Source organism: Tachyglossus aculeatus, chromosome 11, assembly GCF_015852505.1.
Source record: "Tachyglossus aculeatus isolate mTacAcu1 chromosome 11, mTacAcu1.pri, whole genome shotgun sequence".
Classification (NCBI taxonomy): domain Eukaryota; kingdom Metazoa; phylum Chordata; class Mammalia; order Monotremata; family Tachyglossidae; genus Tachyglossus; species Tachyglossus aculeatus.
Genome location: NC_052076.1, coordinates 30169399 through 30192619, shown reverse-complemented (window position 1 = coordinate 30192619; position 23221 = coordinate 30169399). Strand labels below are relative to the sequence as shown.

Sequence of the window (23221 nt, the reverse complement as noted above, 5' to 3'; positions counted from 1 at the left end):
TGCTGGATCCTGGGAAGTCATAATTTCATTATTAAAATCTGGCTCTTAGAAAACTACTTACATTCAGGCCGTTTTCCAAAATTTGCTTTTAAAAAAAATTCCACTACATCATTAGCACAAAAAGACTTGAGTACCCAAACCTGATTTTTTTTTCCAAGTAGCTAAAAAAATCCAAGATTATTACATTTATGGCAGAGATTTGAAAGAAACACACTAAAGGCACAAAGAAAGATTAGAACTGATCACTAGTTCTGTACAGAGAAGGAGCATGGCATAGTGGATAGAGCACGATCCTGGAATTCAGAAGGTCATGGGTTCTAATCCCAGCTGTGTGAGCTTGGGCAAGTCACTTCACTTCTCTGTGCTTCAGTTACCTCATCTGTAAAATGGGGATCGAGACTGTGAGCCCCACACGGGAGAGGAATTGTATCCAACCTGATTAGTTGATATCCACCCCAGCGTTTAGTACAGTGCCTGGCACACAATAAGCACTTAACAAATGCCATAATTATTATTACCATGTGCCCCTCTCATATAAACTCATGTTGGTTCATCCTAATTTCTCAACACTAATTTACATCATTTGTTGGGGGCGCCTTGCCAAAATTCTTGAGAGACTCAGCTTTACTAAAGATAAGAGAAACTATTTACTATCTAATCACCTTATCCAACATTTCTTTGATCTCTACAATTCGATCGGTATCTTCCTGATGTAGGCATCCCACAGGACAATCCAGTTACCTGGATCCTGCTCAAAATGACTTCAAATGGTAGTTTACCCAAGGAACTGACTCTCCCCCAGTTTAGCCCTCTCTGGTAAGATATGTACTTGTTTAAACTCCATTTTTGAACATTTTTCATTGACAAAAATCTACAAATGCTTAAACTCTGATTTTTTAAAAAAAACTTTTTATGGTATTTGTTAAGCACTTAGTGTGTGCCAGGCACTGTGCTAAGCGGTGGGGTGGATACAAGCTTACCAGGTTGAACCCAATCTGTGTCCCACATGGGGCTCACAGTAGACTGTAAGCTCATTGTGGAAAGGGAATGTGTCTGTTTATTGTTATTTTCATTCATCTAATCATTTATTGAGCACTTGGAGTGTGCACAGCACTGTACTAAGCGCTTGGGAGAGTACAATACCACAATTTACAGACAAATTCCCTGCCCACAACGAGCTCTGCACACAGTATGTGCTCAATAAATGTAACTGACTGAATCCCCATTGCACAGATGAGGTAACTGAGGCACAGAGAAGTTAACTGACTTGCCCAAGGTCATACAGGAAACAAGTGTTGCCGTCTTGTACTTCCCAAGTGCTTAGTTCAGTGCTCTGCACACAGTAAGCGCTCAATAAATACGACTGAATGAATGAATGAGTCAGGATTTTGTGGCCAAAGTACAACTCCCAAGTTTATCTTTCCCTGACATTTCAAGGTTCCCTTTAGTATCATGCGACATAAATAAAAGATACAGATGCTACAAAAATATTTGGACAAGACTCCATTCCATTCTTAATGCCGTCAGATCCATCAAAATAAGGAATTTAGAAGCAGTTTCTCTCTGATTTCCATTTCCAAAGCTGACTAGACAAATCTAGTTTCCCCTCCCACCTTTCGACTCTGGGATCAAAATGCCTAATCCTCTGATGTTAGCAATACCGAAAGTGTCAAAATCAACAATCAAATCTCAGGAGAAAATGCACTGATCTATTGCCAATTAGGTCCTTAACATCATTTCACGCCTAATAAATTAACCATGCCGCTCCAAAAATAATTTTCCTTTCCTCTTTCTAAAACTGTGTTCACAAACACACTAAGCCTCAATCCAACCTTTCTAATATTTTGTCCTAAATCAGACGGCTTCATCTGAGGAGTTCAAAACCTATGATATTGGCTCATTTATCTTCACTTTGAGGCTATCCTATCTACAATGCGGAAGCAGGGAAAAAAAAATCAAGAATCTGGGCAGATACAAACGAACAGCTTAAGGTATGAGAAACTCAGTTGCGGGCTACCTCAGCCCCGAAGCCCCTAGGTCCATATCCGTAATTTGTTTATATTAATGTCTGTCCCGCACTCTAGACTGCAAACTCCTGGTGGGCAGGGAAAGTGTCTGCCGATTCTGTTACATTGTAATAATAAAAACAATTGTGGTACTTATTAAGTGCTTACTATGTGCCAGGCACCTTTCTAAGCACTGGAGTAGATACAAATAATCTGGTTGGACACGATCCCTGTTCCACACAGGGCTCACAGTCCTAATCCCCATTTTACAGATGATAGAACTGAGGCCCAGAGAAGTTAAGTGACTTGCCCAAGGTCATACAGCAGACAAATGGAGGGGACAGGATTAGAACCCAGGTCCTTCAGACTCTCAGGCCCGGGCTCTTTCCACTAGGCAACTCTGCTTGTACTCTCCCAAGGGCTAAGTATAGTGTTCTGCGAGTAATTAAGTGCTCAGTCATTACCATTGTTCGACTGATTATGCACAGCCCGGCTCATCTTGCATTTATATTACTTCATCTTTCATACTGGTTCTGTTGTCAAACCCTTCCCCATAGTATTTTTAGACTGCAATCCAGGAAATGGGTCTATGCTCATCTGTGTATTTTTTCCCAGTCCTAAGTACAGTGCCCCTAGGACTGAGAGCCCCGTGTGGAAAAGGGATTGTGTCCAACCTGATTATCTTGTAACTACCTCAGTGCTTGCACAGAACAAGTACTTAAATACCATTATCATCATCACTGCACTAAACAAATAATATTACTCCTCCTCTCCTGCTCCTGTCCTGTGCCCATAATTTCTTTTAATGTCCGTCTCCTCCTCTAGACTGCATACTCCTTGTAGGCAAGAAACATGCCTATCAACTCTCTTGTACCGTATTCTCCTAAGTGCTTAAATACAGTGCTCTGGATACAGAAAGCCCTCTTACTGGCTTAGTTCAAAGACTGGGAGTCAGGAGGACCTGGGTTCTAATCCCAGCTCTGCCACACGTCCAATGTGCACCTTGGACAACTCATTTCTTCTTCCCCACTCCCATCCACACAGCACTTATGTACATATCTGTAATTTATTTATTTTTAATGATGTCTGTCTCACCCCCCCCAGACTGTAAGCTCACCATGGACAGGGAATGTGTCTGTTTATTATTATACTGTACTCTCCCGAGCACTTAGTATAGTGCTCTGTATACTGTAAGCACTAAAACGCAATTGAATTCATTCATTCAATTGTATTTATTGAGCACTTACTGTGTGCAGCGCACTGTACTAAGTGCTTGGGAAATACAAGTCAGCAACATATAGAGACAGTCCCTACCCAACAACGGGCTCACAGTCTAGAAGGGGGAAAATGAATGAATTTCACTTCTGTGAGCCTCAGTTACCTCACCTGTAAAACGGGGATTAAGAGTGTGAGCCCCATGTTGGACAGGAACTGTGTCTACCCTAATTAACTCGTATCTACCCCAGTGCTTGGAACGCTGTTTGGCACATAGTAAGCATTTTATTAAGTACCGATGTTATTATTATTATTGTTGTTATTAAAGAGACCTGCCACTCCTAGCCCACCAAAGGGTCACTGATCCTGGTTCCCGCAATCAGGTAACTGATCCCTCTAGACTGTAAAATCGTTACGGGCAGGGAACGTCTCTGCTAATTCTGTTGGATTGGACTCTCCCAAGCACTTAGTACTGCCCTCTGCTCATATCAGCACTCAATAAACACGACTGATCGACTGGTCTGGGATTCGGTGGTTGGACTGATCCAGTTCATTTCAGTTAACGCTGGGTCTATGAAACCCAACCTGGAACACTCCGCTAAATGGTAAGCTCGCCCTTAGATTGTAAACTCATTGTGGGCAGGGAACGTCTCTGTTATATTGGTACAATGTCCACTCCCAAGTGCTTAAGAGAAGCAGCATGGTGCAGTGGATAGAGCACAGGCCTGGGAGTCAAAAGGTCATGGGTTCTAATCCCAGCTTTGCCACTTGTCTGCTGTGTGACCTTGGGCAAGTCACTTCATTTCTCTGTGCCTCGGTTTACTCATCTGTAAAATCAGGATTGAGAAAGTGAGCCCCAAGTGGGACAGGGACTGTGTCCAACCCAATTTGCATGTATCCACTCCAGTGTTTAGTACACTGCCTGGCACACAGAGCTTAATACCATAATTATAATTATTATTATTACAGTGCTCTGCACACAGTACATGCTCAATATAACTGAATGAATAAATGAATCTCTTCTGGTCTCTCCTGTGGTCCTCTGCTCAGGGATGACCAAGGCTGGTTCAGGCCCCTAGATCAATCAATCAATCAATCGTATTTATTGAGCACTTACTGTGTGCAGAGCACTGTACTAAGCGCTTGGGAAGTACAAGTTGGCAACACATAGAGACAGTCCCTACTCAACAGTGGGCTCACAGTCTAGAAGGGGGCCTGATGCTGACCCCCACCCCCAGGGGAGCCCCAGGCCCTTCTGCCTCTCACCCAGACCCCTGTCCCCCTTAAAAAAGAAGGAGGCAAATGCCAGGCAACCACCACTGACTGCCCATCTCAGGCTCCTGGCTACAGAGAAGGTCACTAAGGGAAGCAGCATAGCCTAGTGGATAAAGCCTGGGCCCGACAGTCAGAAGATCATGGGTTCTAATCCCGGCTCCACCATTTGTCTTATGTGTGACCATGGGCAAGTTACTTCTCTGGACCTTAGTTACCTCATTTGGAAAATGGGGGTTGAGACTGTGAGCCTCGTGTGGGACAGGGACTGTGTCCAACATGTTTTGTTTATATCCACCTTAGTGCTTAGTACAGTGCCTGGCACATAGTAAGTGCTTCACGAATAGCACATAATTACACCCTCACCCCCTGCCTCACAGTCAACTGAAAGAAAAATGAATTGGTAGCTCATGTTTGGTGCCATAATTTAGCCTAAAATCTGCCTTGAGAAGAATAGATCTGGCTTCAGGGGACAGGGTGGGGAGAGGAAGGGGGCTTCTTTGTGCTAGAACATATCTCCAATGCAGTGGCAGATCTGACCTTCTGAAGCCCCAAGAAGCTGGGGATCATGCAGTTTGTTTATATTAATTTTATTGTAATTATATATCATTTATTTTAATTATAAATGTATTTACATTTAATGTCTGTCTCCCCCTCTAGACTGTAAGCTTGTTGTAGGTAGGGAATGTGTCTGTTTATTGTTGTGTTGGACTCCCTAAGGCGCTTAGTACAGTGGTCTGCATACAATAAGCACTCAATAAATATGCCTGAATGAATCTGGTGAACAATCTCACTCACGCCCACCCTCCGGGAATTAATAAGAATAGTAATACTAATAATATTCCTTAAGTGTTTACTATATGCCAAGCACTGTATTAAGAGCAGGAGTATATATATAAATAGATGAATATCTATCTATTTATATTAATGTCTGTCTCACCCTCTAGACTGTGAGCTTGCTGTGGGCAGGAATGTGTCTGTTTGTTATACTGTACCCTCCCAAGCGCTTAGTAGAGTGCTTTGCACACAGTGAGTGCTCAAAACATATGACTGAATGAATATAAAATAATCAGGTCCCACATGGGGCTCATGGCCTCTGTTGTAATGTACTCTACCAAGAGATTAGTACAGTGCTCTGCACATAGTAAATGCTCAATAAATACCTTTGATTGAGGGAGAATAGGTACTGAATCCCCATTTTGAAGATCAGAAAACTAGGGCATAGAGAAGTTAAGTAACTTGCCCAAGGTCACACAGCAAACAAGCAGAGGACTGGAATTAGAACCCAAGGTCTGTGATTCCCAGGCCCGCGCTCCTTCCCCTGCTTCAGTTCCAAGCAGTCTACCAGTCAAGGTGTAGCCTTTCCCATTCCGCTCACCAGTCTAACAGGCAATAGCTAGAATTTGGGAGCCGTGTCAGTCAACTGGATTTATTGAGCACTTATTGTGTGCTCAATAAATACGACTGAATGAATGAATGACCACTGTACGAAGTGTTTGGGAGAATACAATATAACAATGTAACAGACACATTCCCTGCCCAAAACAAGCTGGCTGTCTATCGGATGAAAAAGACTGAAACCGAAAGCTCTAATAGGGAGGCTGGAGACTGTAAGCTCCTTGTGGGCATGGATCACGTCTACAGACTATTGTACTGTACTTGCCCAAACGCTTAGCACACAGTAAATGCTCAAAAAAAGCCCCACTGATTGATTGATTGAGATCGCTTAACCCTCAAAGGACTTAGGCCCTTTGATCTGTTCAGGCAATTTGGTCCCTTATGCTCTTTATCTTGGGTCACCATTTGTTCTTTGGGAATTAAACTTCGTTTTCTGGGTGTTACCTTCCCCCCCACCTCACCCCCACATCCCTTAGATGACCATTTACCCGTGGACAGGAAGCACAATATACCAAAGCATAATGTGTCTAGCAGAGTATTACCTTGAACAAGTCACTTAACTTCTCTGTGCTTCAGTTACCTCATCTGTAAAATGCAAATTAAGACTGAGCCCCATGGGGGACATTGATGGTGTCCAATCTTGTATCTACTCCAGCATTTAGTACAGAGCCTGGCACATAGTGAGCACTTCACAAGTACCATTTTTTAAAAAAGCATATTAAATCCCTAACTACTGGGGCTTCCTGAGTACCAGCGCTTAGAACAGTGCTTTGCACATAGTAAGCGCTTAATAAATGCCATTATTATTATTATTATTATTATTATTATCTCTGAGGTTAACACAACAGCAGCAGGCTGGCCTAGTAGAAACAGCACAGGCCTAGGAGTCAGAAGGATGTGGGTTCTAATTCTAGCTCTGCCACTTGCCTGCTGTGTGATTTGGAGCAAGTCAGTTCACCTCTCTGGGCCTCAGTTCCCACATCTGTAAAATGGGGATTAAGACCGTGAGCCTTATATGGGACAGGGACTGTGTTCAAACCTGATCAACTTGTATCTACCCCAGCACTTAGAACAGTGCCTGGCACATAGTAAGCACTCAACAAGTACCATTTAAAAAAAAACCCAATGATCCCCAATTCACACTTCTGGACTGTAAGCTCCCTCTAGACTGTTCACTCGATGTGGGCAGGGAATGTGTCTATTTATTGTTGTACTGTACTCTCCCAATTGCTTAGTACAGTGCTCCACACATGGCAAGCGCTCAATAATTACAACTGAATGAATGAATGAACATTTCCGCATTTTCCACTCTTGACTACCCAGTCCCTCTGTCCATTCTTCCCAAGCCTGCCATCTAACAGCACACTATTCCTTCCTCTTCCACCTGCACCCCTTGCTCCCTCCATTTCCGTTGGGCGGGGGACTCCCTCCCATCCCCAGCTAATCCGACTGACCCCCTGCAAATCTCCCTACCTTTGCTTGTATCCATCCCAGCACTCAGTACGGTGCCTGGCACATAGTAAGTGCTTAACAAATACCACAATTATTATTATTATTCAAAGCCCCTCATGCAGCCGGCTCTGCCACTTGCCTGCTGTGTGACCTCAGACAAGTCACTTAATTCTTCTGTGCCTCAACTTCTTTACCTATAAAACGGGGATTATATCCTACTCCCTCCTACTTAGACATCTTAGATTATCTTGTATTTACCCCAGAGCTTACTACCTAATAAGGACTTAATAAATGCCATTATGATTTTTACAGCCTTCCACTCTGTTAACTACTTCAGCACTGACATCTTGATTTGTAACCTAACCGATTGCATAGTCTATTTACTCTGATTACCCTGTCAATTTTTTTTAATGTCTGGCTGCCCTGTTAAAGTGGAAGCTCCAGAAGGACAAGGAATCACTTATGTTTCTGTTGCACTTTCCCAAGCTCTTTTGTTCTGCAACTAGTGGATACACAAATACCTTTACTATCGATAATAATTATAATTGTGATATTTGTCAAGCGCTTACTGTGTGCCAGGCACCGTTCCAAGCACTGGGGTAGAAACAAGATAATTGGGGTGGACACAGTCCCTGTCCCACATGGGACTCACAGTCTTAATCCTCATTTCACAGATGAGGGAACTGAGGCCCAGAGAAGGGAAGTGACTTGCCTGCAGTCACACAGCAGACAAGTGGCAGAGCCGGGATTAGAACCCAGGTCCTTCTGATTCCTGGGCCCATGCTCTATCTACTAGGCCACACTGCTTCCCTATTAGTGAACTGGTGGCTTTGCTCCCCATCCTTTGGCCTCACCATGGGTCTGCTTGGGCTCTGAGTGGCTACCTGGAGGCCGTTAGTGAGCTCACAGGGCAAGGACTGGGAGATGGAAAGAGGATGAGGTGCTTTCTTACCACAAAATGGGATTCCCCTCTAGACTGTAACCTCGTTATAGGAAGTGAACACGTCTGCTAGTTTGGTTGTATTTGACTCTCCCTAGCGCTTAGCACAGTGCTCTGCATATATTAAGCACTCAATAAATACCACTGATTGATCCAAGTTCCCAGAGCCACCAGGGCAGGGCTATTCATAAATTCAATCGTATTTATGGAGCACTTACTGTGTGCAAAGCACTGTACTAAGCGCTTAGGAGAGTACCGTATAACAATAAACAGACACACTCCCTGCCCACAATGGGCTTACAGTCTAGAGACAAGCTTACAGTCAAGAGGGGCTAGTGGTGCAATTCTCCCATAACTTAATGGTACAAGCCACCCAGCCCTTACACTGGGACTGTTAGATAGGTGCTACAAAGCAGGCTCGACGCTTAAACAATTATGGCTTCCAAAATACCTCCTTCTGAAAGATTCAGGGGTGAAAACAACAGTTTCTAATATAGAGCTGCAGATGGGGTGGCCAAAATACTGCTCTGCCCATCCTACAGAAGACCAAGAAACAGCACTGGGGAGGTGGAGAGGTGGGGAGAGAGGCAAAGGGGGAAGGTGAGGCAGGAGAAGATATTCACCCAACCAGGCTGCTTCTCTCATCATTGTTCAAAACGTCTATCCAGGGAAAGCAAGAGACAAATCCAGTGAATACAATTAGTGTGACATCTGGATAATTCGGTGTATAAAAACTGACCCTTTTCCTTTAACAGAAGGTTTTTTTGGCCTGAATTACCTATATAATTGCTCCAACATTACATTTTGCTTTGCTCAGCACTTTGAGGATTATGCTTGTATGGCTGTTCTTACCCAGCAATTAAATGGCCTGTGGAAGAGATCTCTCAAATAATAACCTTTATTTTCATTTGTAGGAAAAATAAAATGGTGGTATTAAGGCAGAGAGAGGAGAAAATTCTCTTTCAAACTGCTTCTCTTCCCTAGAGCTTCATTACTGTCTAAAAACAGATCTTTTCGGAGCAGATTGCAGCACAAGTGAGACGAGTAGCCATGGTTTTCCAACAAGAGAAGTCAGTAAATCATATTTATTGAGCGCTTACTGTCTGCAGAGCACTGCAGGACACGGTCCCCGTCCCACATGGGGCACATAGTCTTAATCCCCATTTTCCAGATGAGGAACGGAGGCCCAGAGAAGTGAAGTGCCTTGCCCAAGGTCACACAGCAGACCAGTGGCAGAGCCAGGATTACAACCCAGGAAGTTCTGACTCTTAGGCCCATGCTCTATCCACTAGGCCACACTGCTGCCTAGCGAAAGGCCTGGGTTCATGTCCCAGCCAACACAGATACATTTTCCTCTAGACTTAAAGCTTGTTGTGGGCAGGGAACCTGTCCACCAATTCTCTTATACTGTACTCTCCCGAGCACCTAATATAGTGCTCTGCACACATTAAGTGCTCAATAAATACCACGGACTGATTGAGCTGAGCACTGAACTTAGTACTACTGTACCATCTAGGCAAATGCGCGTTGTTAGAAAAACATTCCCTAATTCTCCAAAATATCCTCATCATTGGTATTTACTGAGCACTTCCTAGGTGCAAAGCACTGTACTAAGCACCCGGGAGAGTACAATACAACAAAGTTAGCAGACACATTCTCTGGCCATAACCAATCTACAGACTAGAGGGGAGCTTAGAGTGAAAAACGTGACTTAGGGGAGAACTAACTGCAGAATGTGAAGGAAATTTATCACGAGAATCAAATTATTCATTTTGTCAAAATATTCACAGCATCGGGATTTATTGCATGTAGCACCTGCCTAAACTAGCAAACACTTGCTTCAATGATGTCCTAAATATTTTCCAAACTATGAGAACCAAGCTAGCTCCAAGACGCCTTCCCTGACTAAGCCCTCATTTCTTCTCCCACTCCTTCCTGCGTCCCCTTTGTGCTTGGATTTGCACCTTTTATTCACCCTTCCTTCAGCCCCACAACATTACATATATATACACACACAAGAGATATATACAGATATATCTACATTTTATTTATACACACACAGAGATATACAGATATATCTATATTTTATTTATAAACACAAACACACACACAGATATACAGATATATCTATATTTTATTTATACACACACACAGAGATATACAGATATATGTATATTTTATTTATTGACATTAATGCCTGTCTCCTCCCCTGGACTGCAAGCTCCTAGTGGGCAGGGAACGTGTCTACCCACTCTGTTATACTGTACTTTCCCAAGCATTAGTACAGTGCTCTGCACACAGTAAGCACCCAATAAATACGATTGATTAGCTCCCGAGAGTTGCTCTCAAAGTCAGGTGGCCAGAGAGGATCATAAACCCCAAACCCTAGAACGGAATCAGTTTCCTAGCACTGATGCTAGCCTCACCTCAACCCATTCTGGTTGGGAGAGTCATGTGTGATGCTGACAACTGGAAGAGAAGCAGTGTGGTCTAACGGTCAGAGCCCAGGCCTGGGATTCAGAAGGCCATGGGTTCTAATCCCAGCTCTGCAACTCGCCTATCGAGTAACCTTGGGAAAGTCACTTCACTTCTCTGGGTCTCCGTGACCTCAACTGGAAAATGGGGGTTAATACTCTAAGCTCCACGTGGGACGTGGACTGTGTCCAACCTAATTAACTTGTATCTACCCCAGCGCTTAATACAGTGCCCGGCAAGCAGGACATGCTTAAATATCATTTTAAAAAAATAAGGTAGTGCAATAGATGGACCAGTATGGCACACTGCAATCTAGAAAGGAGCAGCTTCCTTTGGAGGGGATACTTTAAAAACATCATAAGACAAGCAGGCTGAAGAGAAAAACACACCAAAACCCGTAAACGACAAACCTGGTAGGAGATGCAGCCGAGTGGAAAGAGCACGGGACGGAAGCCGAGAGATCTGAGTTCAAGTCCCAACTCTATCAATCAGTGGTATTTATTGAACGCATGTGCACAACACTGTGCTGTGTACCTGGGAGAGTGCAACAGAATAGGCACTTGTACATCAACTTGTACTTCCCAAGTGCTCTGCACACAGTAAGCGCTCAATAAATACGATTGAATGAATAGGCAGATATGATCCTTGCCTTTTTTTTTTTCCCCCCAGATGCCTGGGTCATCCTAGCCACAAAGATGACTTCATGAACATGTCTACAAAGTTTCCAGACAATAGAACAGCTTGTAGTTTGGGGATAACAATGGTGGCTGGGAAAGGGCAGAAGATGCTGCAGGTGGCTTAGAAAAACATTGGAAAAAGTGTTTGCTTTTTTGGCTAATTGAAGAACCGTTTGTTTTAGCTACCCTTTAAATAAATATTGCATTTTCAGATAGTTATGAATGATACAAACATTTGTAACTACAAACTGAGCTTTTTAAGAGACACAAAGCATCTGTTTACTAAAATTGAGCTCAGAGGCAGAAATGCACCCAAAAATGAGTGTCTTGGGCATCAAGAAGGGTGGAAAATAGCCAGATTTGACGGCCAACTCATAACAGTGGCCAAAACTGCCCACCATCCTTAATAATTCCATTTATTATTTTGATATTTACCTCAAGTCTCGAAATCAGTCAGTGGTATTTACTGAGTGCAGAACACTGATCTAAGCATTTGGAAACGTACAACACAAAAGAGTCAGTACCCTCTGGTCACAAGGAGCTCACAGTCTCCAGAGGAAAGACACTCACCACTACCCTTTGTTGAAATACTGACTCCATCACCAGATGAGGCATCTTTCATTCATTCCATAGTATTTATTGAGCATTATTGTGTGCAGAGCACTGTACTAAGTGCTTGGGAAAGTACCATACAACAATAAACAGACATGTTCCCTTCCCACAACGAACTTACAGTCTGTATTGAAGGTCCAAGATCAAGGCCAGTGCCAAGTTCAAACCAGTGCAGTATTCAATCAATAGTATTCATTGAGCGCTTACTGTTCTCAGGGCACTGTGCTAAGCATTTGGGAAAGTATAATATAACAGAGTTGGTAGATACGTTCCCTGCCCACTACTCGTATAGGATGGATACGTTGAGATCTCCACGCTCTGCTATTTGTCTGCTGTGTGACCTTGGGCAAGTCACTTCACTTCTCTGAGCCTCAGTTACCTCATCTGGAAAATGGGGATGAAAACTGTGGAGCCCCATATGGGGCAACCTGACTACCTTATATCTACCCCAGTGCTTAGAACAGTGCTTGGCACATAATAAGCTCTTAACAAATACCATAATTATTATTACAAGGGAAAACGGAGGGTCCTGACCTCAGTCAACTACAAACTGATAAGTGGCTGCGGAATGATACACATACTACTCAATCCATGGTATTTATTGAGCACTTACTGTGTGCAGACCACTGTACTGAGCACTTGAGAGAGTAAAATAGAACAGAGTTGGTAGACACATTCCAATCAATGGCATTTGAGTGCTTACTCTGTGCAGAGCACTGCACTAAGCGTTTGGTAGAGTACAATCAATCAATCATATTTATTGAGCGCTTACTGTGTGCAGAGCACTGTACTAAGCACTTGGGAAGTACAAGTTGGCAACATACAGAGATAGTCCCTACCCAACAGTGGGCTCACGGTCTAAAAGGGGGAGACAGAGAACAAAACCAAACATATTAACAAAATAAAATAAATAAAATAGATATGTACAAGTAAAATAGAGTAATAAATATGTACAAACATATATACATATATACAGGTGCTGTGGGGAAGGGAAGGAGGTAAGACGGGGGGATGGAGAGGGAGACAAGGGGGAGAGGAAGGAGGGGGCTCAGTCTGGGAAGGCCTCCTGGAGGAGGTGAGCTCTCAGTAGGGCCTTGAAAGGAGGAAGAGAGCTAGCTTGGCGGATGTTGGGAGGGAGGGCATTCCAGGCCAGGGGGATGACGTGGGCCGGGGATCGATGGCGGGACAGGCGAGAACGAGGCACGGTGAGGAGATTAGCGGCGGAGGAGCGGAGGGTGCGGGCTGCGCTGTAGAAGGAGAGAAGGGAGGTGAGGTAGGAGGGGGCGAGGTGATGGACAGCCTTGAAGCCGAGGGTGAGGAGTTTCTGCCTGATGCGCAGATTGATTGGCAGCCACTGGAGATTTTTGAGGAGGGGAGTAACATGCCCAGAGAGTTTCTGGACAAAGACAATCCAGGCAGCGGTGTGAAGTATGGATTAAAGTGGGGAGAGACACGAGGATGGGAGATCAGAGAGAAGGCTGATGCAGTAGTCCAGACGGGATAGGATGAGAGCTTGAACGAGCAGGGTAGCAGTTTGGATGGAGAGGAAAGGGCGGATCTTGGCAATGTTGCGGAGCTGAGACCGGCAGGTTTTGGTGATGGCTTGGATGTGAGGGGTGAACGAGAGAGCGGAGTCGAGGATGATACCAAGGTTGCGGGCTTGTGAGACGGGAAGGATGGTAGCGCCGTCAACAGTGATGGGAAAGTCAGGGAGAGGGCAGGGTTTGGGAGGGAAGACAAGGAGTTCAGTCTTGGACATGTTGTGTTTTAGGTGGCAGGCAGACATCCAGATGGAGATGTCCTGAAGGCAGGAGGAGATGCGAGCCTGGAGGGAGGGGGAGAGAGCAGGGGCAGAGATGTAGATTTGGGTGTCATCAGCGTAGAGATGATAGTTGAAGCCGTGGGAGCGAATGAGGTCACCAAGGGAAGCAGTGTAGATCAAGAACAGAAGGGGACTGGGAACTGAACCTTGGGGAACCCCCACAGTAAGGGGATGGGAGGGGGAGGAGGAGCCTGCTAAAGAGACTGAGAATGAACGACCGGAGAGATAAGAGGAGAACCAGGAGAGAATGGAGTCTGTGAAGCCAAGGTTGGATAGCGTGTTGAGGAGAAGGGGGTGATCCACAGTGTCGAAGGCAGCTGAGAGGTCGAGGAGGATTAGGATAGAGTATAAGCCGTTGGATTTGGCAAGCAGGAGGTCATTGGTGACTTTTGAGAGGGCAGTTTCCGCGGAATGTAGGGGACGGACGCCAGACTGGAGGGGGTCGAGGAGAAAGTTGGTGTTGAGGAATTCGAGGCAGCGCATGTAGACAACTCATTCAAGGAGTTTGGAAAGGAATGGTAGGAGGGAGATGGGGCAATATCTAGAAGGTGAGGTGGGGTTAAGAGAGGGTCAAGAGAGTACAATATAACAGAGTTGGTTAAGACATCTTCCCTACCCACAAGAAGCTTACAGTCTAGCCCAGGAGACAGACGTTAATATAAATTACAGAAGTGTACAAACGTGCTATAGGGCTGAGAGTGGGGTGAATAAAGGGTAGAAACCAAGGGCGATGCAGAAGGGAGTCAGAGTAGAGGAAATGAGGGGCTATTCGGGGAAGACCTCTTGGAGGAGATGTGCCCTCCATAAGGCTTTGAAGGTAGGGGGAAGTGATCATCTGTCCTATAAATGCTGACTAGAACTGGATCTACATTTTTTATGGTATTCGTTAAGCGCTTAATATGTGCTAGTTGCTATACTAAGCATTGGGATAGATACAAGTCAAGCAGGTTTGACCCAGGCCCTCATGGGGCTCAGTCTTCAGCCCCATTTTACTGACGAGGTAACTGAGGCACAGATAAGTTGAGTGGCTTGCCCAAGGTCACACAGTAGACAAGCGGTGGAGCAGGGATTAGAACCCCGATCCTTCCAACCCCCAGGCCTGTGCTCTAGCCATTAGGCTATGCTACTTCTGTTGGATTTCATATGATAGGGAGTGCCAAACTGGGGAAACAGCATGAGTGGTGGTGGAGGCAGAGGGGAAGGAATGGAGGCAGGAGAGTTGAGAGCAAGGAAAGGCTTGAAAGAAGACTGCGTAGTGATAGAGGTTTTTGAACATCTCATGGCTCATGGAGTGAAGCTGATAGCAATAATGATGCTGTTCTAAGCGCTGGGGTAGATACAAGTTAATCAGGTTGGACACAATCCCTGTCCCACATGGGGTTCACACTCAATCCCCATTTTCCAGGTGAGGTAACTGAGGCCTAGAGAAGTGAAGTGACTTGCCCAGAGTCACACAAGAGACAAGTGGAGGAGCAGGGATTAGAACCCAGTCCGTCTGACTCCAAGGCCTGTGTTCTATCCATTACGGGCACGTTGCTTCTCACTAAGCCTCGCTGCAGAGGCTGACAGTAGAAAAAGAGTAAAGCCCATAGCTTCCACTGCCTCCCTCCTTTCTTGTTTGGAAATCCATCCACTCAAGACAAATGGAACAGACTTCCTTTCTATTGCACAGAAAGGAAGTCTAATGGAAAGGAACAGGAGATTCACAACCCAATGCAAAAGGCAGGGGAAGCCTAAGAAGAAATAACTCTTAAAGAATCCTAACCTTCCCTCCAGCCCAGCCTTCAAATCCTGACTATAATCAACAAGGAGGCAAAAAAAAAAGAGCACCTGGCACTGCCAACATTGCATATGACTAGATTTCTAGACTGTGAGCCCGTTGTTGGGTAGGGATCGTCTCTATATGTCGCCAATTTGTACTTCCCAAGTGTTTAGTACAGTGCTCTGCACACAGTAAGTGTTCAATAAATACGATTGAATGAATGAATATGATGATAAAACAAGCGACAGGCTTTTTGTGTGCACCGTGTGGCCAGGACTGGTGGGATCTGGCATTGGACAGGAAACACACACACACACACACACACACACACACACACACACACACACACACACACACACACACACACACACACACACACACACACACACACACACACACACACACACACACACACACACACACCCCCACCACCACCACCACCACCACCACCACCACCACCCCCAATTTCACAAATCAGTGCTGACTGGCTAGCAAGAAGCATATATATCAAAGTAATCAACACCCTTGGGAAAGGATTAAGTTGAACATGTGGTCCTCCTCATCCCTTTGGCTTTCCCTCTAGACTTTAAACTCGTTGTGGGCAGGTAACTTGTCTACCAGATCTGCTGTATGATACTCCCCCAAGTGCTTAGTACAGTGCTCTGCACAGAGTAAGCACTCAATAAATTCCATTGATTGACTCCCTAGCTGGTGGAAAGCAGGGATCTAGTCAGTTCCCTAATAAATTTTCTAACTTCTAATTTTCAACAACCAGTTACTTAGTCTTTTCTGACTTATTTGAGGAAAAAAAACCCACAACTGCCTTATTTTCACAAATTACCACCAAACCTATGGTTCAATGTGAAAAATGAGATATAGTACTAACAGGGACACTGTGCACGAGGCTTCTCCTCTTTTCCTTTCCTCCCCTCCTCCTTTTTTTATGGTATTTGTTAAGTGCTTACTATGTGCCAGGCAGTGTACTAAGCTCTGGGTTAGACTCAAGCTAATCAGATTGGACACATTCCATGTCCCACATGAAGCTCACAGTCTTAATCGCCATTTTGCAGAAGAGGAAACTGAGGCCCAAAGAAGTTAAGTTGACTCACCCATGGTCAAACAGCCAAGTGGGGGAGCTGGAATTCAAACCCAGGTCATTCTGACATCCAGTCCCACATTCTATCCACTAAACTATGCTGCTTACCCCTCCCATTAGAATAATTCTTAATAACCCTACGTGTGATACAGCACGGTCCTGAGAGTCAGAAGGTCGTGGGTCCCAATCCCGGCTTCGCCACTTGTCTGCTGTGTGACCTTAGGCAAGTCACATCTCTTCTCTGTGCCTCAGTTACCTCATCTGTAAAATGAGGATTGAGACTGGGAGCCCCATATGGGATAGGGACTGTGTCCAACCCAATTTGCTTGTATCTACCTCAGCACTTAGTACAGTACCTAGCACACAGTAAGCGCTTGAAAAAAAAATACCACAAAGGTACAATCCAAGCAATTTTTATCAATCAATGGTATTTTTTGAGCACTTACTCTGTGTACAGCAATGTTCTAAGCGCTTGGGAGAGTACAATACAAGAGAATTAGCAGAAACATTCCCTGCCCATAATGACCTTACAGTCTGGAGAAGAGTTTACCTATTTGCCCCGAGTCAAAGGCCAATAAAGCCCAGAAATTATTGCTGATCATACCACAAATCTCTTCAGAAGTATAATAACCTGACACAAGTCCCATTAGATTTTAAGCACCTTAAAGGCAGGGATTGAGTCTCCCAACTCTATTGTACTGTACTCTCCCAAACGTTCAGTACACTGCTCTGCACACAGTAAGCACTTAAATATCATGGACTGATTGATGGTATAAATTCAGGCCTTTTGACCCCAAAAACGAAACATCACCAAAGAGCCTTTTGGGGGAGTGTGTTCTTGAGGTTAAGGGGCTGCGAAAAATTACCAGAAGCTAAAGGACTGTAAATATTTCCTTGATCCCTAACTATTTATTAGATGGCAAGATCTGGGAAGGCAGGCACCCTGCCACCGAGTTCTTTCAAGCTTCCTCCATTAGACCCTCTAATGCAGGTAGAAACATTTTTTAAAAAAAATATCTTTCCAATAATAGTTGGTGACTCCCTAAGACAGTGAGTTTAAATGTAGCATCTTAAAAGTGCCTGAAAGCCCGCCATTTGGCACTCGGTCTGACATCAAAAGGCAATGCTCTTAATGAGCATCTGCAGCTGAGAGGCAGCATTTCAACACCCTGAACAGAAAGGGCAAACCCAACTAATTTATGCCCCTTTGCAGCCACCAGGGCTTTAAGGCTTGGCTCTGGGTGTTCCCAAACAAAGGGGGGTGTCAGCGAGCACAAATCGGACCTTCCACTGTGCTTTCTGTGATTCTGCTGTGCAACAAAAGTCCAGGCGTCTAATTGTTGTTGTTTATTAAAGATTCACTGTAAACTGGCCCTCCCTCCAGCATTCACAAAGCCTACAACACACATGTGCATCAATGTCCCTTTAAGATCAAAGGTATTTGGGAACTGGGGTCCCTTGCCTGCAACTCCTCTGGCTAGCTCATGGGCTTATTCGATGTTTTAAAAGAACTAATACCAAGTATATATATACATACACACACATGTATATATCTTCTGAATTACACCCAGAATCTCTCCTTGGTGAACGATCGTTAGCCTTTCTTACTCAATATTCAGATGGCTACCACAATTTACCAAGTGGGGGGAGAAACTACTGCAATGTCAGTTCTGCTTAGCTTGGATGCACTTTTTAGTACTAATAAAATTATTTTGACAGTTTGCTTTCAAAAACTCTGACTTTTTTTAGAAAAACAAATGGACCTGAAAGATTATGCCCTTGGTCTGAAAAATCCAGTCTCTCTTCCTGAAGAACCATCAATAGTGATTGAAATGCATTTTTTTTTTAGAAATTTTTTTTTAAAATGTGCCCAGTGCCTGAGGCGTATAGAGGTGCCTTTCTAAAAACAAAGCGAAATTTGCATTTGTCTTTTGCAAAGCTCCTTGCTGTTCCCCACAGACTGATAGTAGCAGGTGCAAAAAACCTCCTTTCTCCTCCCTCCCAATTGGATCTGCTTTCCCGTCACCCACACCCATCTTGGCCAGTCCCGGACATTAAAGTCTCTGCCTTCCTTGAACAAAAAGCCGATCTTTAATTTTACCCTAAGAGGAAGATGTAGCGCTTACATATATTTTCTGGCAATCAGCCAGGCCTCTTGATGGCCCTTTCAGCCTGGCTATCAGCCAAGGTCCTTTTAACCCTCGAGACTTCAACACTGAGAAGTCATTGAATTAATAATTATAATTTCACACACACACACACACACACACACACACAATCACGCCGGCAACTGGTCAAGTCAGAAATCCCAGGGTCCATATGTCGAGATGGGGTACCGTTTTAAAAATTCGGTTCTCTAGAAATAAAGCGAAAAGAGGGAAGCCATCTGTCGAGGCTATAAATCAGTCTCCGAGTTATAAAAGAACGGTATTTTCATTAAGGGGGAAATTAAGGCAGATAGGCATCCAAACGGGGGCTATTTCGAAGGGATTGAAGCTGGGAGGGGGCTTCTGGCCACCCGGCAGGGGCACCCCTTTCTGGGTGATCATGTATTCTGCATCCGTTCGTGGGCACCGGTCTGTTTCCTGCCCTTCGGTGGTGGTTTTGGGGTCCCCTGGCAGAGGGTGAGAGGGAGGGTGGGTGGATGTGTGCCCGCTGCCAAAGGATGGGCCAGGCCTGGGGGATTTGTCCGCTCAACGATCCGCATCTCGGTGAAACAAAGGTGGGCCCTGGGCGTGGTCGCCCTTGGCACGGCTGCTGGCACGCCCCTCCTTTGACTCAATCCCCCTTTTAGACTGTAAACCCACTGTTGGGTAGGGACTGCCTCTATATGTTGCCAACATGTACTTCCCAAGCGCTTAGTCCAGTGCTCTGCACCTAGTAAGCGCTCAATAAATCATCATCATCAATCGTATTTACTGAGCGCTTACTGGGTGCAGAGCACTGTACTAAGCGCTTGGGAAGTACAAATTGGCAACATATAGAGACAGTGCCTACCCCACAGTGGGCTCACAGCCTGAAAGGGGGAGACAGAGAACAAAACCAAACATACTGACAAAATAAAATAAATAGAATAGATATGTACAATACGATTGATGATGATGACTGGGGGCTTAGTTTGTGCGGGGCGCTGCGCTAAGCGCTGGGGAGCGTCCACCACGCCCCGACCGTCCTTACGGTCTAGAATTAATCGCTCAGAGGGGGCGGTTGCCGAGCAACGACTGTGCCCGCAGCACTGCGCTAAGCGTTGTAGGGGCGGACGATCCCATGGGGTTGCTGGCCACGACGGGCTTCCCCCGGGTGTCCGCGCTCTTTCCCGGGGAGCCTCCTCCTCCAGGCCGCCCTCCGCCCTGCAATCCCGGCCGCAGGCGGCTACCCGCCCGGGCGGCTCCTCCCTCGTTTGGCCGCCGCTAGGGGGCGCCCGCGGGGGCGCGCGCACGCGCGCACGCCCCCTCCCCACCCATCCCTGGGGGGGGGGGGCCCGGCGAGGATGCTGCTGCTGCTGCTGCTGATGGTATTTGTTCGGCGCTCACTACGCTCCATCATCATCATCAATCGTATTTATTGAGCGCTTACTATGCGCAGAGCACTGTACTCTGCGCTTGGGAAGTACAAATGGGCAACATATAGAGACGGTCCCCACCCAACAGTGGGCTCGCAGTCTAAAAGGGGGAGACAGAGAACAAAACCAAACAGACTAGCAAAATAAATAGAATAGATAGGTACAAGTAAAATAAATATGTACAAACATATATACATATATACAGGGGCTGTGGGGAAGGGAAGGAGGTGAGATGGGGGGGTGGAGAGGGGGACGAGGGGGAGAGGAAGGGAGGGGCTCAGTCTGGGAAGGCCTCCTGGAGGAGGTGAGCTCTCGGCAGGGCCTTGAAGGGAGTGCTCCAGGCACTGTTCTAAACGCTGGGGCTGCCGCCGATCGATCAATCAATCGTATTTATTGCGCGCTTACTATGTACAGAGCACTGCACTAAGCGCTTGGGAAGTATAAATTGGCAACATATAGAGACAGTCCCCCCCGCCTTTTCGCATCACCCTCTCCCCTGCCCCACCCCTCCTGCAGCCCCCTTCTTTCCGCTGTCAGACACGCGCCAGCGCATCCTCGCCCCCCCCAAAAAAAGGGTCCACCCATCAAACAAGCCTGCGATCGGGATGGATTTCTTTTCCAACGGACACTCCCCTCTGCTTCCTCTCCCCTCCCCTGAGCTCTCCAGCATATTCAACACGCGGCACGTCGCATCCCCATCCTCTCCTAATCTTGCCCCCGCCTATTGTCTGCACTTTTGCAATAAGCGGGAGCCTCGCCCGAAGAGGGGGAGGGGGGGCTACCTGCAATCATCTCCCCCTGCACCAAACCCCGCCGGCACCGGACAAGGGGTGGAACCGAGGGCCTTCAAAGCGGCTCCCACCTTCCGCACCTCCTCCTGTCAAATCTCCGCGCCCGATTCATTCAATCGTATTTATGGAGCGCTTACTGTGTGCAGAGCACTGTCCTAAGCGCTTGGCACTGTCGCCCCCCCCCCCCCCCCGCCCCTTCTCCGATCCCCGGGGCCCTCGGCGGCATTTGCAACCCACCGGCAATTTGGCTAATTAGCAACTCGAGTCACACCAGGGAGGCGAGCAGGGCGGGGAACGGCCTCCACCTCTGGCTTTCCGCCCGCTTCGCCCCGATTTTGCAAACCATCGGTCTGCCCATTGTGGGATTTTTTTCCCGTTTTGGGGGGGGAGGGGGGTGTCACTTTAATAGACACGCGAGGATGGAGAGATAAAGGAGAATAAAAGGGAAGGGGCGGAAAAAGCTTCCCCGGCTCATTGTTCGCTCCCGCTGTAGTAGTAGCGGGGCGATTAAAGGGGCTGGGGGCTGCCTCTCGGCTTCGCCCGCCTCGCCCCTTCCCATGCCCCAGTCGCCCCTTTGCCCGGCAACGGAGCCCCCTCCCCCCTTGGCTGGGAAGGGAGGGACGGGAGGAGGAATGCACCAGCGCTAAACGGTGCCCATCCCTAGGCAGCTGCCCGGCTCCAACAGGGGCATTGCCCAGCTCCAACAGGGGTATTGTCCAGCCTCATCAGGGGCACAGCTCCAACAGGGGCACTGCCCAGCTCCAACAGAGGCACAGCTCCAACAGGGATATTGCCCAGGTCCATCGGGGCACTGCCCAGCCCCACCAGGAGCACTGCCCAGCTCCAACAGGGGCACTGCCCAGCTCCAACAGAGGCACAGCTCCAACAGGGATATTGCCCAGCTCCATCAGGGGTATTGCCCAGCTCCATCAGGGGTATTGCCCAGCTCCATCAGGGGTATTGCCCAGTTCCATCAGGGGTATTGCCCAGCCCCATCAGGGGTATTGCCCAGGCCCATCAAGGGTATTGCCCAGCCCCATCAAGGGTATTGCCCAGCCCCATCACGGGTACTGCCCAGCTCCAACAGGGGCACTGCCCAGCCCCAAATGGGGCACTGCCCAGCCCCAACTGGTGGACTAGGCGGTAGGGGAGCCCAGGCCTCCCCGGGGGGAAGGGGACGGGGTGCAATCCCACCGCCCCCGGGGGTGTAAAGGGGTGCCACGTCTTTTTCCCCATCATCTCCAACGTTTGCAAGCCCACCCCCCAAAAGAACGGGGGCGGGGGTCGCGATGTACCTGCGGATCCCAGGAGAAGCAAAGTCCAGATGAGGTCGGCGGCTTGCAGCATTGTAACGGGCGACGGGGCGACGGAGGGTCGGTCGGGGAGCGGTGGGAAGCCGCGGAGCTCGGCGTCCACGCGCCGACCGGAGAATGACTGACAGCTCGGGCCGCACCACCCCCAGCCCACAGGATCCTTGCGCTCCCCGCGGGCGCGCGCGCGGACGGGACGGGTCGGGACGAAGGGCGGGAGCGCGCGCGGGCGCGCCTCTCGCCGTGTCCTTCCACCGAGCGCCGCCCGCAAATAGTGCGCAGCCTCGCCGAGGTGAGGGAGCCCGGAGCGGCGGGGACGAAAACGCGGCCTGGAACCCGGGACGGCTCCTCGATTCATCCTCAATCGTACTTATTGAACGCTTACTGTGGGCAGAGCACTGTACTAAGCGCTTGGGAAGTACAAGTTGGCAACATATAGAGACAGTCCCTACCCAACAGTGGGCTCACAGTCTAAAAGATTCATTCATTCAGTCGGATTTGTGGAGCGCTCACGGTACGAAGAGCACTTGGAGAAGCAGTGGAAAGAGCCCGGGCTTTGGAGTCAGAGGTCATGGGTTCAAATCCCGGCTCCCCCAATTGTCAGCTGTGTGGCTTTGGGCAAGTCACTTCTCTGGGCCTCAATCAATCAATCGTATTTATTGAGCGCTTACTGTGTGCAGAGCACTGGACTAAGCGCTTGGGAAGTACAAGTTGGCAACATACTGAGACGGTCCCTACCCAACAGTGGGCTCACAGTCTAAAAGATTCATTCATTCAGTCGGATTTGTGGAGCGCTCACTGTACGAAGCACTTGGAGAAGCAGTGGAAAGA

General features: G+C 47.1%; 1 protein-coding gene across 11 annotated transcripts in view; it reads right to left on the bottom strand.

Annotated features, from left to right (window-relative positions):
- The window catches only part of NCAM1 (neural cell adhesion molecule 1), a 285836-nt gene extending 263290 nt beyond the window's left edge, over positions 1-22546 (bottom strand). For all 11 annotated transcript variants that reach the window (XM_038754573.1, XM_038754574.1, XM_038754575.1 and 8 more), the window contains exon 1: positions 22376-22546. In XM_038754573.1, the coding sequence (XP_038610501.1) occupies positions 22376-22427 (52 nt within the window). In that variant the 5' untranslated portion in view covers positions 22428-22546. The remainder of the gene's footprint in view (positions 1-22375) is intronic.
- Between the last annotated feature and the right edge of the window lie 675 nt (positions 22547-23221).